The sequence below is a fragment of the Ailuropoda melanoleuca genome, chromosome 3 (genome assembly GCF_002007445.2).
Source record: "Ailuropoda melanoleuca isolate Jingjing chromosome 3, ASM200744v2, whole genome shotgun sequence".
NCBI classification, from domain to species: Eukaryota; Metazoa; Chordata; class Mammalia; order Carnivora; family Ursidae; genus Ailuropoda; species Ailuropoda melanoleuca.
In genome coordinates this window covers 84,212,601-84,227,860 of record NC_048220.1, presented here as the reverse complement: position 1 = coordinate 84,227,860, position 15,260 = coordinate 84,212,601, and the positions used below count along the sequence as shown (strand labels likewise).

At 52.4% G+C, this 15,260-nt stretch overlaps 2 protein-coding genes across 3 annotated transcripts in view; one reads left to right on the top strand and one right to left on the bottom strand.

The window, feature by feature from the left end:
- Positions 1-5,829, top strand: part of CPLX2 (complexin 2) — an 82,707-nt gene extending 76,878 nt beyond the window's left edge. For both annotated transcript variants that reach the window (XM_019802285.2, XM_011228105.3), the window contains 3 exons: positions 472-591; positions 723-898; positions 1,567-5,829. In XM_019802285.2, coding sequence (XP_019657844.1) covers positions 561-591; positions 723-898; positions 1,567-1,764 — 405 coding nt within the window. In that variant the 5' untranslated portion in view covers positions 472-560 and the 3' untranslated portion in view covers positions 1,765-5,829. The remainder of the gene's footprint in view (positions 1-471; positions 592-722; positions 899-1,566) is intronic.
- THOC3 (THO complex 3) overlaps positions 1-15,260 on the bottom strand; it is a 96,873-nt gene that overhangs the window by 15,968 nt on the left and 65,645 nt on the right. The window lies entirely within an intron of this gene.

Below are 15,260 nucleotides of genomic sequence, written 5' to 3'. Positions count from 1 at the left end.
CCAGGCTGAATTTTCTCCAGTCTTCACAGTAGTCCTGGGAAAAGAGGCATTGCCATTCTTTCATATAGTCAAGGAAACTGGGTGCTCAAGGGGGTTCAGTAACTGGCTGAATGTCACATGGCAAATAAGGAATGAGGGAGGCATGAGAACCCAGCTCTGTCTGCCTGACTCCGAATTCCAGGTTTTTTCGAGCACTCCTAGGTTCTTTCTCCACTCGTGGCTTCAACCAAATTAAAGCAATAAGATCAAGATGAAGGTTTTAAAATCGGAATCCAAAGATACGTGGCCACGCATATGTGTGCGGCATGCAGCAAGTACTCAGGAAATAGCCCCTTTCCATCTCCTTTCCGTGGGAGCCGGGGCGCTGGGTCCTAGCCTCAGCTGGTGGAGCCTGGGGCCTGAACCAGGGTGAGGCTGCCGTCTGTCTGTGCAGAGGCCTCTCCCGTCTGATCCCCGACTCCACTCTTGCAGGTTGACACATCTCCCTGAGCCAGGCCTTGCCAGGAGCGCTGCATGCAAACTCGGCTGTGGGCTAGGGCACGCTAACTGGAGCTGGCGTCATGGACTTCGTCATGAAGCAGGCCCTTGGAGGTGAGGCCCGAGCCCGGCACCCCTCACTTCCTGACCTGGGTCCCAGCCTAGGTGGGAGGGTCCGCAGAGCGCCAGGCCCCTCTATCCCCAGCTCTGTCCCCTCTTCCCCCTCCTCCTCCCGCCCACTGTAGGGGCCACCAAGGATATGGGGAAGATGCTGGGGGGCGAGGAGGAGAAGGACCCCGACGCGCAGAAGAAGGAGGAGGAACGGCAGGAAGCTCTCCGGCAGCAGGAGGAGGAGCGCAAGGCCAAGCACGCGCGCATGGAGGCGGAGCGCGAGAAGGTCCGGCAGCAGATCCGAGACAAGGTCAGCGCCTGAGCCCCGCTCCCACTTTGGACCTGGCTCTGAGCACCACTCTCCTCATAGGGTAAAATGAGTGTCACAGAACAGCTCCCTCAAAGGAGCGCTACGGGGGTTAAATAAGATAACGCTTGTGAGAGGTTTTCCCTAATGTTTGCTGCTACGGCCCACAGTCTTGTACCGAGGACACCGGAGACCAAACGTTGGCAATCCAGAATTTGAGACTTTTAGGAAAGTTCCATAGTGCCCGGAGCACCCGTTACGGTTACATGTCACTTTCAATGGGTCTGCAGCTCCCGCCCTCTGCCAAACAATTCAGTACATGTCTAGTCTCACCACTGCCAAAAACCAAGGCTATAAGTAGCCTCCCATTAGCTCAAATCATAGGGGAAGACTTTGAGATGTCAAATCCTGGGGGGTTTCAGAAGAGCAGAGACGTTATTACAGGCAGGTAGTAATTTTAAAGGAAACCCTATGCACAGACTCTTCTGGGGCACCTGTTAAGGACAGGCGCAATCCCATAAGGAAGGCATCCTTATCCCTATTTTATAGATGAGAGGGGTGAGGCTTGGGGAGTTTCCATGAGCGGCCCCAGCTGAGCCTGCATGACCTTGAGACCCACCCAGATCTCTCCTTGCCCCATTCATGCTCATGTCTGCCCTCCTTTTCCCCAGTACGGGCTGAAGAAGAAGGAAGAGAAGGAGGCAGAGGAGAAGGCAGCCCTGGAGCAGCCCTGTGAGGGGAGCCTGACCCGGCCCAAGAAGGCTATCCCTGCAGGCTGCGGGGATGAGGAGGAGGAAGAGGAGGAGAGCATCCTGGACACGGTGCTCAAATACCTCCCGGGGCCACTGCAGGACATGTTCAAGAAGTAACCGGCCCTCCTGCCCTGTTCCCACTCCACTTGTTCCTTTTTTTTTTTTTAATTCTTTCTTTTCTTTTTATTCAGTTAAGTCTCAATTCTGAAGGGGAAAACCTCAGTTGACCTCTGCCCCCCTTCCCCGGCCAGGGACTCCTCCCTCTCAGCACTCCCTCACACCCCCTTCAACCCAGGGTATCCAGCCCCCACCTCACTTCCAAGTTGCTTGAAAAAGGGAAGGCCGCTTCCCCCCAGGAGGGGGCATTGAACCCAGTGCCAAAGGCACTGAGGGCCCCCTCCAGAAGGCTAAGGTCTATGCTAGTGTGGTAACCCCCATACATTCCTTCATGCGCCCCACTGCCAGGAGGACCATTGTCCCCAGCCAGCCAAAGTAATGACACATTCCAGCCCTGCCCAGCATGCTGACCTTTGGCCTCTGACCCACAGGGGGCTTCCAGGTCAGGGCAGGGGCGTTGAGTGGCCTGGCTCTGAGGAAAGGAGTCAGGGTAAGCCTGCCCTGTGAGGGCCCACTGAGAGGCCCCGCTGTATTCTGGCCAGGCCTAGGTCTGGGCAGGAGTCTGGGGCTCTCCTTCTTCCCTCCCCGAGATTACACCCAGCCCAGGATCACTCCTCTCCCAACCCCCACCTGAAGAGGTATAGCCCCTGCCAAGCCAGTCCCTCCAAATGGATCCTCTTTGGACTTTAACTCATCTGTGGAGAGGCCCCAGGGTAGAGCAACCCCTTGTTTCCCCTCCTCCACTTGGGTCCTAGGGCCCCACTGCCAGGCTGGGCCCAGTTTGCCCAGCCAAGGGGCTGCCCAGGACCCCCAGAAAATACTTGGAGCCATTGGGCAGCGATGGCCCATGCCATGGGACCCCACCATTGGTACAGCCAAGCTGCCCCCATTCTTATCCACCCCACTTCCCCACCCCATCCTGTCCATGTGCTTCCAGGGCCCCATGGTCCCCCGGAGGACCCTTCCTGGCCAAAGCCCCAAGGCTTTGGGGAGAAGCCAGTTCCCACTTGACAGAAGGCATCTGTCCATTCATCTCATTGGCCAAGAACAAACTCTCCTCTGGGATGTGTGAAAATGACATTTGTTCCCCCACACACCCCAAACTGTCAAGGCCTCCTGCTCAGTCAGTTGTGTAAGAACTGGGGGCCCATGGAGCAAATGAGAGAGGAAAGTGTGTGTCCATGCATGCATGAGTGTGTGTCACAGAGACTGCATCAGCAATTGTGTGTCCAAAGACTGTGCCTACAGATGTGGCATTAGAGTGTACATGTCTTGAGATTGCATGTGTAATCACGTCCCGTGTTAGGTAGAGACCGTGTATGGTAGGTAGCCTTGTGTATGTGTGCTTGTTTGAGGAGGTGTGTATGAATTGAGATTGTGTCGTTTCTGTTTTCTAGCCATCTTGTATGTGTGGTAGAGTTTGCACGTGTCAGCTTGTGTCTGCATGTGTTTTCAAAATGGCATGTGTGTCTGGAGAGAAGGTATGTGTTAGATGTGGTGGAAGTATGTGTTTGAGAGAATGTCAGATGTGCTGAGACTGTTGTGCGCATGTGTGTGGCTCTGAATAGGCAGTTGTGTGCAGAATGTGTGCTTAGGGAAAACGAACATAGGTAAGATGCCCCCTTTTGGCCCCAAAACCACTGGTCATGGGTGGCCACATCCAACAGGAGACCTTGTCCTTGGCCTAGAGTCCTCCCGCCCTTGGGGGGTTCCTGCCTGAGGTCCTCAGAAGCCCACTGGGACTGACCCTGGCAGTGCCCCGAGAAGCCATGCTGGGCCCCCACCAGGGCCTACCCCAAAAGCAGGGCCCAGGGAAGGGGCGACTTGCCTGTCCCTGAAGCTCCTGCCCCACTGACCCCAGTTTGCATTCTGCAGGTTTTCCATTTTAGTGGATTTATGCTTTCATTTCAGAGAGAGACATGTGTCTTCTCTGTCCGTTTCCAATAGTTAAAGCCATATCAGTTAGACTGCAATACTTTAAAGACGAGACAAAACAATCCATATGTTTAGGGAACCAGAAAAATCCCCTGGTCTGTCCCTTCTCTAGGGAGCAGGGCTTCAGCAGCTCCAGCTCCCTGGATTTGCCCTTCTCCCCCGCCCCCGCCCCCTTCCCTGTGCCTCCGTGTCCTGCCCCCCACTCAGGGGGCCTGTGTCTGTGCCTGTGTCTGTGATGGGGAGCCACCTCGCACCCCTATTGTCTGTTTGTCTGTGTCTCTTTTCCTGGGCAGGATGGTCATTCTCTAAAGCCCTGGGATCCTGGGATAGAGACAGGCAGGGCCCAGTCCAGGGGCCCCAGGCCTCCCCAAACCCTGTGTGTGAGACCCACCCGGACACAGATGTGGATCCCAAGCGTTCAAAAAGGTCTCCCCCTTGACAGGGGCCCACAGATCTCAAAGCTAGTGCCAGGGCATAGAGAATGCCAGATGGGCAGTAGAGAGTGAGCGCCAGGAAGCTTCAGATGAGCACGGGAACCCAGCCATGCAAGATACCCCAGGTGGTCCTGAGGGACACCAGACCCTCAGAGGATGTCCCTGGTGGTCTCCACAGCCCCTCTGCACCCCCAGAGTGGGCTCAGGGTTTTCCCCATAGGAGTTACCCTCCCGGCTGGCTGGATTAGTCTGGTGCATGGCCTAGACTCCTCCAGACTCCTCAGGCCTACTCCTGAGAAGCAGGACTAGAGGTCTTCCTGGAGGTGGGAGCAAGGGAGAATTTCAGCATGGGGCATACCTGCTTCCAGCCACTGCCAGGTAATCACTGTCAGGTCCGGGGGGACATCATAACTGTCATTCCTGATACAGACCTGACTGTGGAAAGAAGCTAACGTGTGACCCAGTGAAGATGTTGTGTGCAACATACTCATGTGGAGGGAGAGAGGGAACAAAATATGTGTGGGGTAATGCTCTAGCAGGGAAAGGATGTTCACACGACGTACCTGGAGTAGGAGGTGTGTGCAGCCCACTGGATGGGAGGGGGATGGGTGTGCCACACATAAATGGGGCAGTGTGCATGTGATACACTTAGGAGGCTGGGATGGGGGGGGAGCAGTCCCAGCATTCAGAGCACACTTACAACATATCAGGGAGACGCTCTCCAGCCAGGGAAATTAGAAGGAGCAATCATTCGTATATGGTGAAAACAATGAGATGCAAGGGAGTGGGCACCACCTGATGTGGGCATGCATGGTTGCCAGGGAAGGCCACGGCCAGACTTGCATGCCTGGGAACTCACCAGCAGAGAGGAGGGAGAAGGCTTCTCTGGATCACCCATGCTAGGTGCTGGCCGTGAGCCAGGACCTGCACACATAGACAGCCTCAGCTCCTGGAAGGTGTCCTTACTGGCAATCTGTGTGGGGTCCCCTCCAAAGGCAAGCAGGAAGTCAAGAGACCCTCTTAAATGGGGGGGTGTGTGAGAGAGAGACAGAGAGGGAAAGAGAGAGGGAGGGAAGTAGCAGGGGAAGAGGGAGAGAGAGAGAACAGAAGTATCTCAGCAGCCCAGGCCCCACTCAGGTGGGACAGCTAGTGGGCGATGAAGCTGCCCTACAGGCTCTGGCTAGAGTAGAATGGGCGGACCCCCAGCACCTAGCTAACGGAGTTGCCCACCTCACCGCCCGGCTGCTCCATCCTAGGGCCCTGCACACCCTTGACTGGACAGGCAGCTGGGGATCAGATGGCTCAGGTGAGGTATGTCTCCTGGGCCTGAGAACATGCCTCCTCCCATATGTCCCTACCCCCTCGCTGCTCCTGCTGCCCTCCTTCGCTGGGGAGAGATTGGGAGGTGTTTGTGCTGGCCCTGGGGTGGGGGTCCTAGTGAGACCCAGGTGAGGACGACCATCCTGCTCTCGCGGGGGAACCCCTTTCCCACATCTGTGCTGTGTCCTTGTGGCTCTGCTTTCTTTAAATGTGTCAGTGCCTGGGGGGAGGGGAGGGGCACCCCCTCATGCCCCCTGAACCTGACCAAAAGCCATGGCTGTTGCTCCCCCCTTTGTATGACGCAGATGCTAAGACGTACCAAACCAACCATGACAACAAAGAAAAGACCTTGTACAGCAACTCTTGGTCTGTCTGTCCTCTTCTGTCTGTTGGCATCGCCAGGGCGACATGGGGCATCAGCTGAGGTGAGAGGGAGCTGAGCTGCTGTGCTCAAGAGGCCCCAGAAAAACCTTCCACTTTACCCTCACTGCTGGCCGGGACCCTGGAGATGACTCCAGAAATCAACTGAGGCCAGAGTCAGGGCTGGCCCCAGAGATTCAGGGCCACTCACCTCCTGCCCTTCAAAGTCAACTGTGCAATGAACCCATGGAGCTGGTGTCCCAGCCTGGTCACAGTACCCCACACCCCATCCCTGGCCATCCTTCTCTGAAAGCTCCTCGGGATATGGCATAGCAACACGAAGCCAGGGTCCATGGGTGGGCAGAGGTCTGTCACTGGTCATCCCACCAACCCTGAGGGAGTTCCTAATGTCTGCCAGCCCATGTGTGGGAGCTGGGGACACAGCGACAGGATACCACTCAGCATTGCTGCTGGACACAGACACTTCCCAGACCTTGTTGAGTCAGGACAAAACCAGAACCCCTTTCACCCTTGGCTGCCCCCACCGTTGCCCTGCCTTAAACTGGCCTCATTTTTTCTCTACTCGGCTAGGCACCTCCCATTCCTCACACACTGGTCTCCCAGCTTCTACATTTTCCCTCTGTGCATCCTCTCCCCACCACCCCACCCCACCTAGAAGAGACTCTTCAAAACACAAACTTAACCATGTCATTCCCTTGCCCAACACCATTCAATGGTCCATAGGAAAGCATCTGCCTATAGGATAACATCAAAATCGTCAAAATGGCCCTGTGTGATTCGACCCCAACCTGCCAGGTCAGAACCACACCCAACTCTGAGCCAAGCCCCCCACACACACATACCATGTTGCTTTGTGTTTACAGACTCTGTCCCCTCTGCCTGAAATGAATGGTACCCCCCCCCTCTGGTATACTTCTTCAACTTCTCAAGGTCCAGCTAAGACGTCATCTCCTGTGTGAAGCACACCCCGACACAAGCCCCTTCCCCACGCCCACAGCAGACTCTGTTGCTGTGCTCACAACACAGAGCCTCACAGCTGCGTGCTCAGACGGCACTGGGATGGCTGGTGGGTTCTGTCACCCAGCAGAGTGATCTTGAACAAGCCACTTAACCCCTCTGAGTGTTTGCTCGCAAGTAGAATAGGATAATAATTGTTCTGACCTTCACAGTTGTGAGGAGTAAATGGGGTCATGCACTCACACTCTTAGTGCTGCGTGCCAAGCATTCAATGAATGGCACCTTGCAAATTCTACGGTAATTTATGTTGCTGCAATGTCTCCCTCTAACTTGGGAGCTCTATAGGTGCCGTGCTGGCTGGCGCCCCAATGCCTCCCAGCCCCCACTGCAGAGTCTAGCCAGCAGCGGGTCCTCAGGAACCCCAGTGCTGACTCAGGGTCCAAGTGGTCAATCTCCGTCCCTTTTACTTGGTGGCCACAGTCACTTTTCCTTTAGCTTTCTGCACCTACTGGATAGTAGAGGGAGGGGAGGCAGAACCTGACCCCTCTCTCTTCTGTGCCCTAACATCACCCATCCTGCCTTTCTCCCAGATCTGCCCATCACTCTGGGCTAGTGCACTAAAGGTAGTCTCCTAGACTCTTGGAGTCGGGAGCCCAGTGTGCGATGGGAGGCTGCATTAGTTATCCACTGCTACATAACAAACCACTACAAACTTGGTGGCTTAAAGCAACACATGTTGATCATCTCATAATTTCTCCTGGGAGGCCAGGCACAACTAAGCTGGCCCCTCTGCTTCAGGGTTTCTTGCCAAGCTGCAGTCAAGGTGCAGGCCAGGGCTGGCGTCTCAACTGACGGTAAGGACATCTTCCAAGGTCATGTGATTGCTGCCAAGATTTGGTTCCTGTTGAAGGGCCTCAATCCCTGGCTGACTATTGGCCAGTAGCTGTCTTTTGTTTCTCACTATGTGGGACCCTCCGTTAGGGCAGCACACAACATGGGAACTTTCTTCATCAAAGTATGCAAGCCAAGAAGGCAACAGAGAGCATCGGCTGGTAAGATGGAAGCCTCGATGTTATGTAAACTGATCGGGGAAGTGACATCCCATCACTTTTGCCATATTCTATTGGTTAGAAGTCATAGGCCCTGCCCATGCCTACAGGGAGAGGGTTACACAAGGATGTGACTAGCAGGGCAAGGATCACTGGGAGACATCTTAGGATCTGCCCCAACAGAGGCTGAGGCAACTTCTTCCTTCCCTACAAAGAAGCAGGAGTTGAGGGGCGCCTGGGTAGCGCAGTCGTTAAGCATCTGCCTTCGGCTCAGGGTGTGATCCCGGCGTTCCGGGATCGAGTCCCACATCGGGCTCCTCCGCTGGGAGCCTGCTTCTTCCTCTCCCGCTCCCCTGCTGTGTTCCCTCTCTCGCTGGCTGTCCCTCTGTAACATAAATAAATAAAATCCTTAAAAAAAAAAAAAAGAAAAAAAGAAGCAGGAGTTGAGCAGGGCCTCAGAGGAGCCAGAACCAAACCTCATCAACCACAGGGTCCCAAGTGGTGGAGGAAGTGTGTCAGAGCAGAATAAGGGCCAACAGTGGGCTCCCCCCGGGCTTCTGCAAGACCAAAGCCATTCCCAGAGCCAGGGGCTGGGCTCTGAGGGCCTTCCAAGGCTGGAGATTGGAGAGCAATGGAACATGAGGGATTTGGGCTTCCCTGAAAGTCTATGTGTGTTCTTTCAGCAGGCCAGGCACTGTCTTCCCAAGACCCAGGTCCCCCCCTCAGTAAATAATCCAGACCCAGACACTCGGATGCTTCTCCTCTGCCTGCCTTGCCGCTCCTTTCCACTCAGTGGCACCCCACAGTGCCCTGTGCCCTGGTCGGGAAATGATAGCATCTTCTTACTTTCAGTCCTGAAGGTCTTCTCCTTAGAGTCCTAACCCTTTCTTAAACAGCACTTACTGAGCTCCCACCACTTGCTAGGCACTGCACTAGGTACCAAGAACACCAATCACACGGCCCCTTCCACCAAGAATCTACCTGCTAATGGAAGAAATGGGCAGATAAACAGTCCAATTAGCCACCATAACATGTGCAATGATACAGGCAAATCAGGGTGCTTGGGGAAGGCTCCCTGGAGGAGGCAAGATCTGAAATGGGTCTTTTTTTTTTTATAGATTTTATTTATTTGACAGAGAGAGACACAGGGAGAGAGGAAACACAAACAGGGGGAGTGGGAGAGGGAGAAACAGGGTCCCCACTAAGCAGGGAGCCCAATGTGGGGCTCGATCCCAGGACCCTGGGATCATGACCTGAGCTGAAGGCAGATACTTAACGACTGAGCCACCCAGACGCCCCTGAATGGGTCTTAAATGAGAAGTCAACCTGGTGGGAAAGGAGCACACTCTAGGCAGTGGGGCTGGCACAAGCAAAGGCAGGGAGGAGACAAAATTAGTCCAACACGGGTGGTGGGTGTCAGGGAGGGAGAAGCAGGGGACATCTGCAGGAGCTTATTACATTCTTGGTGAAAAGTTGAAAGCCTGAGAACATCAACCAGGGTGCCCGGAGGTGGAGCTTGGGCTCTCCCTGCAGGCCACGGGGAGCCACTGAAGGGTCTTGTGACATATCAGATGTGCAGATTGAGGAAGATCACTAGGGCCGTGAGGAGGAGGAACTGGTACAGTGTCAAGGTTGGAGATGGTAAGGTCTGGCCTTAGGCAATGGCAAAGGCTGGGAGAAGCAGACAAACTGGGAGGCTACACAAGAGGGCAAATTGGCAGGACTTGAGGATTGGATGTGTGAGGCATGGAGGAGGAAGAGGTCGAGGCAAAAGCCTATGTCTCCATCTTGGGTGGCTCTATTCTCCAAGATCTAGAAAGCTAGTGGAGACCAGTTTGGGGGAAGATAAAGAGTTTGCTTTGGGGCTTCTGGATTTGAGGCACCTGGGGACAGTCTAGTGGCCAGTCTGCTGTCCACACCATAAAAAGACAGGAAAAGCACTAAGTGTACTTTGCACGGGCTGGCCCCCAAATGGAGCAATGTCTTGACCATTTACTTTCTTTACCACAAGGATCAAAGCAGAGGAAGTCAAGAATCCATCCTCTTATGCAACCCAGGAGTCCGCCTTGCGCCATCTTTGGTAGAGGGCACTCTCTGCTTGCGTTCCCCACAGTGTGGGAGAGCTCATTACAGTCGGACAAGGGCCTTCTTTCTCCTAAACCAAAAGTTGCCAGAAGGCAGGGGTTAATGAAGCTTCCTCCAGCATCCCTTTAATTAACTGCAAAACTCTGCTTCCAGACCACTCACTTAGCACCTGTAATTAATTGGGGCTTCTTGCCTGATCTAAGAGATGTTTCAATACCCCTCAGACAATGTTTTCTCAGCTGGGATTCTCCAGCTGGAGCCATCTCTAAGCAACAGCCTCTTCTCAGGCACTGACCTGGGTTTGAATGCAGGTTCCAGCCCTTCCTTCATCTCTGTGTGAGCTGGGGTAAGCTCTTCTCTGCCCCAGGCACAGGGCTAGCATGAGGTAAGGCTCAGTGGGTAGATCCACAGCTGCTGGTGCTACCATCTCCTTGGACTCCAAGTTCTGACATCCACCCCATCCTGGGGCAGGCCCACTGGTCTCACCAACTCCCTGCTCCTCTTACAGTGACAGACAATGACCATGACCCTGTCTACAAGAGGGTTAAGGTAGCCCATCTTAAAATACATAAGGGGTGAGGAAGAAAAGGGAAGAAGAACAAGGAAGCCTCCACTTACTAAGCCCCCACGCCACACCATAACAGGGTTGTTGCCCGAAAGGAACCATCTCTGCTCATCCTACAGGAATCTATGAGGTCAGGATTATGCCCACTTTACATAAGACAACACTGGGGCTCAGAAGTAGAGGCATATAATAGGCATGAGTATAGGCTTTGGTTTTCAGACAAACCTGGCTGGGAATCTTGATTCCTTCTGTCTGGTCTTGGGCATATGACTCTCTTGGTTTCCTTATCTATTTAAAACCTTGGTTTCCTTATCTATTTAAAACAAATGAGTATATACTGTATGATATCTATGCTGGAATAAAAATAAAAATAAAAGACTATAATAATACCTAACTGCCCCCCACCATCACCACCAGGAGCATTAAGGGAACTAAATAAAATAATGTCTGTAGATCTCCTAGCATGGTGCCTGGCTCATAACAGGCATTAAACAATGACAGCCATTGTTACAAAATGCTACTATCACTATGGCAAGAGTGATGAAGACAAATGAGGAGAGAGAAGGACAGAAAAGAATAAGGAGAATAATTAATTTCAATAAAAATCCTCAAGTCCTCCAGGGGCACCTGGGTGGCTCAGTCCGTTGAGCGTCCAACTCTTGATTTTAGCTCAAGTCATGATCTCAGGGTCATGAAATCAAGCCCCGAGTCAGGCTCCACGCTCAGCAAGGAGTCCACTTGAGATTCTCTCTATCCCTCTCCCTCTGCCCCACTCCTGCTCTCTCTCTCTCTAAAATATATCTTTTTAAAAAATCCTCAAGTCATCCAAATAGTAAACTGGTAATGTAGATTTAAAACCAACTCTCAGAGCACCTGGGTGGCACAGCGGTTAAGCGTCTGCCCTCAGCTCAGGGTGTGATCCCGGCGTTATGGGATTGAGCCCCACATCAGGCTCCTCCGCTGGGAGCCTGCTTCTTCCTCTCCCATTCCCCCTGCTTGTGTTCCCTCTCTCGCTGGCTGTCTCTATCTGTGTTAAATAAATAAATAAAATCTTTAAAAAAAAATAAAATAAAACCAACTCTCATGTCTTTATACATATTACATACAAAACAAGCTGAGAGGAAGGGGTCGCAAGTGAGAAGGGAGACAGGAGGGAACAAGTGCCTCTTCTAGGAAGCTCTCATCAGCTCAAAAGAGACTTAGCAATGTGTATTAGTTATCTGTTGCTGTATAACAAATTATCCCAAAACTTAGTGGCTCAGAAAAATACACATTTATTTTTCTCTCACAGTTTCTGAGAGTCAAAAATTCTGGAGTGGCTTCACTGGGTAGTTCTGGATTGGGGTCTCTCATGAAGTTGCAATTAAGATGTCAGCTGGGGCTGCAGTCTCATCTGAAGACTGGGGCTGGAAGGCCCACCTCCAAGATGGCTCAGTCACATTGGCAGGAGGCTCCCTCTCCAAAGGGCTTCTTAAGTGTCCTCACAATACGGCAGCTAATCTTCTCCCAGAGTGACTAATTCAAGAGAGCAAAGTGGAAGATGCAATGTCTTCTATGACCTAGCCTCAAAAGTCACAACGTCACTTTTGCAGTATTCTGTTGGTCACACAGACCAGCTCTGATTCAATGTGGGAGGATACTACACAGGGCATGAACAGCAGGAGGGAAGATCACCGGGGGCTGGGGGTCATCTTGGGGGCTGCCTGCCTCATAATGCATACCTCAGCCCGCCTTCAGCCCCTCCCTAGTCAGCAAATACTCCTTCATTCATCCATCCACTCAACAAACATGTCCTCATTCTTTCTTCAGCAAACTCTTCCCAGGAGACCTCCCCATGGCCAAACACGGGGCTAGGGGCTGCCTTGTAAACCTGAATCTGATATGGTCATGGAAGCTCAAAGTCCAGGCACGTACACCAACACACAACAGAGCATCATGAGAAAACATTGGGATTTTCCCCCAAACAGACCTGGCTACAAGCCGGACTTGTTATGTTGAAGCCATTTGATCTTGAGCACATTATTTTACCCCTCAGGGCCTCCATACAAAGGGATAATAATACTTGCACTGCCCAGCTTTGCAACAAATGTACTGAAGCACCCAGCACATAGCAAATTCTCAATAAATGATGACTAATACTATTACATTAATACTGCTGCCCTAATAAATGGAGATTGCACTTCCAAACTGGACAGCAGCCCCATCTTGGTTTCCCATGCCCCCAAGAGAAAGCTGGGCTCTTGGACCCCAAGACTGGTCCCCAGCTCCTGCCTGCCACGTCCTCTCAAAGCCCTGACTGAGTCCTGCTGTGGCTCTGACAGCCAGAGGGCTCCCTGGCTGCCAGCCCTAATCAGCAGCTCCAGCAGAGACCTCAAATTGATTTGCCATCGTTTAGCTGGGAAGCGAGAGCTCTTCTTGACTCACGGCCAAAATCCATTTTGAAAGCAAAGTAATCACCTCCGTGGCGGGTGTCCGGAGAATGTGATAGAGATCTAGGACAAAAAGTCTCCATCCTACCACCCAGAACCACTGTGTCCTCACGAGGCAGCATGCCCCCCGCACCTCACACTTCACGCAGTCTAATACAGTGAGTGCCTCTCAAACTTTGCAGCAAGTGGGGATTTTTTAGGAATACCGGTGCCTGGCTTGGGCCGTCAGACATTCTGACTCAATTGGTAAGGGCTGTATCCTGGGGATCGGAGTTCTTTCAAGCTCTCCAGGTGGTTTGAATGGGCAGCAAGGTTGGCGAACTGGTAATCCAATGCACACAGCATCAGCCTCACCTGCATGCACATATCTCTGCATCAATCAGACAATTGTTTATTGAGCACCTACAATGTGCCAGGCACTGTTCTAGGAACTAGAGATAACACAGAGAACAAAGTGCTTGTCCTCATGGAATTGACATTCTAGTCAAAGGAAGTAGACAAGAAACAAAAGAATACGTGAAATATGTCATATGTTAGATAAGAATAATTGAGAAGTCACATGTGTGGCCAGTCCCCCATACACTAGCTGATTGCATCTGCCCTGCTTACTGCTTACCAGCTTCTGATCCCCAGCCTGGACCCAGACCGAGTCTTCATTACAACCACACAGTGATGCCAACTCACACAATAACCCCAACTGTGGCCACACGCTAAGCCCGACACAAGCAGAGTGAGGTTTGACCCCGGTCAGAAGCAAGCCCTAAATCTCGATAGCCCCTGCCATTTGCTCAGGCCCCCAATTCTCCCAAGAAGCCAGCACTTCATGTGCTCTCGCCCACCTCCCTGGCCCTGCCTCAGATCCCAAACTTGGCTTTACTCTGCGCAACTTCCCCTACAGAAAAACCACCGGGTTTTCTAAGGATCTTTACTACTAGTATCGAGACGCACAAGAAAACAGATGGGCTAAACAGATGGGAAAGGCCTCCGAGTGGTAAGGACCCTTGGAGGGAATCCCACCTCACCCCTTCATTTTACAGCCAGGCCCAGAGAAGTTAATATGTAACTTGCTTCAAAGTCACACAGCAGCAAGTTAGCAGTGGAACCAGAATCAGGACCCAGGTCTCTTCTTAATCCAGCGCTCTCTCTGCTACCCCATCCTGCCTCCCTCAGAGAACACAGGGAGCATTACCCATCTGGGAAAACAGCCCCCAGAATTTCCTCTAGGAACCCACTCTTCCTCTGTTCTCTATCCATGATTTAGGAGAAATCCGATCCCCGGGCCCCATGATTGGTTGGAGGGTAGACACAAGACCTAGGCAAGGCAAGGTGGGGCAGGGAGGCCTGCTGAGATGTGCCAGGTGCTCTGGTTCACCTAAACCTGGGGACCAGGGCTGGCCGTGGCTGCTGCCATGTTGCCATCTCGTGTGGGCAGAGGACGAAGCCAAGCCAGGATGGAGGGGAGATTTAAGAGGTGGAGGGAAATGGAGCTGTGGGACATCTTTGACCCTCAACCCAGCCATACCTGGAGGAATTCTCACCTGTGGCACTTTAGTCTCATGGGTCAGTAAATCACCTGGCGCTTACAGACAGTTTTGTTGGGTTTCTGTCACTTGCAGGTCTAACCGTTACAGACAGGAATCCCTTTCTGGCTCTCCCCGAAACTCTCTTACCTGCATTAAATCATCTTCCTCTCTGACCCCAACTGTCCTTGTGCCCTTGGTCCTCCTCCATTCATGGAGCCTCACAGAGGGGTGCCTCTCTCCCCATGGCACTGGCTTCTCCAGCTTCTTTCTTATTGTGCTGGACAGGACAGTGGCCACCCAAAGATGTCCACATCCTAATCCCTGGAACCCGTGAATGTGTTGTTACCTTACATGGCAAAGAGGAATTAAGACTGCAAATGAAATTAAGGTTGCTAATCAGCTGACCTTAAAATAGGGAGATTATGCTGGATTTTCCAGTTGGGGTCAATGTAATCACCAGGGTCCTTAAAAGTGCAGGAGGGAGGCAGAAGAGAGAACCAGAGACATGGTAGCATGAGAAGGACTCAGCCCAACACTGCTGGTTTTGAAGATGAAGAAAGTACCCACAAGCCAAAGAAAGTAGAAAAGGCTCCAGGAACTGGAAAGGGCAAAGAAACATTCTCCCCTAGAGCTTCCAGAAGGAACACAGACCTGTCCACACTTTGATGATAGCAGTGAGACTGAGCCCCATCAGATTTCTGACCTTTAGAATTGTAGGAAACTAAATTTGCATTGTTACTGAATTTGTAGCAATTTGTTACAGCACAGATAGTAAACTAATATATACATTGAAAGACCCTGATGTTGGCATTTGAGAG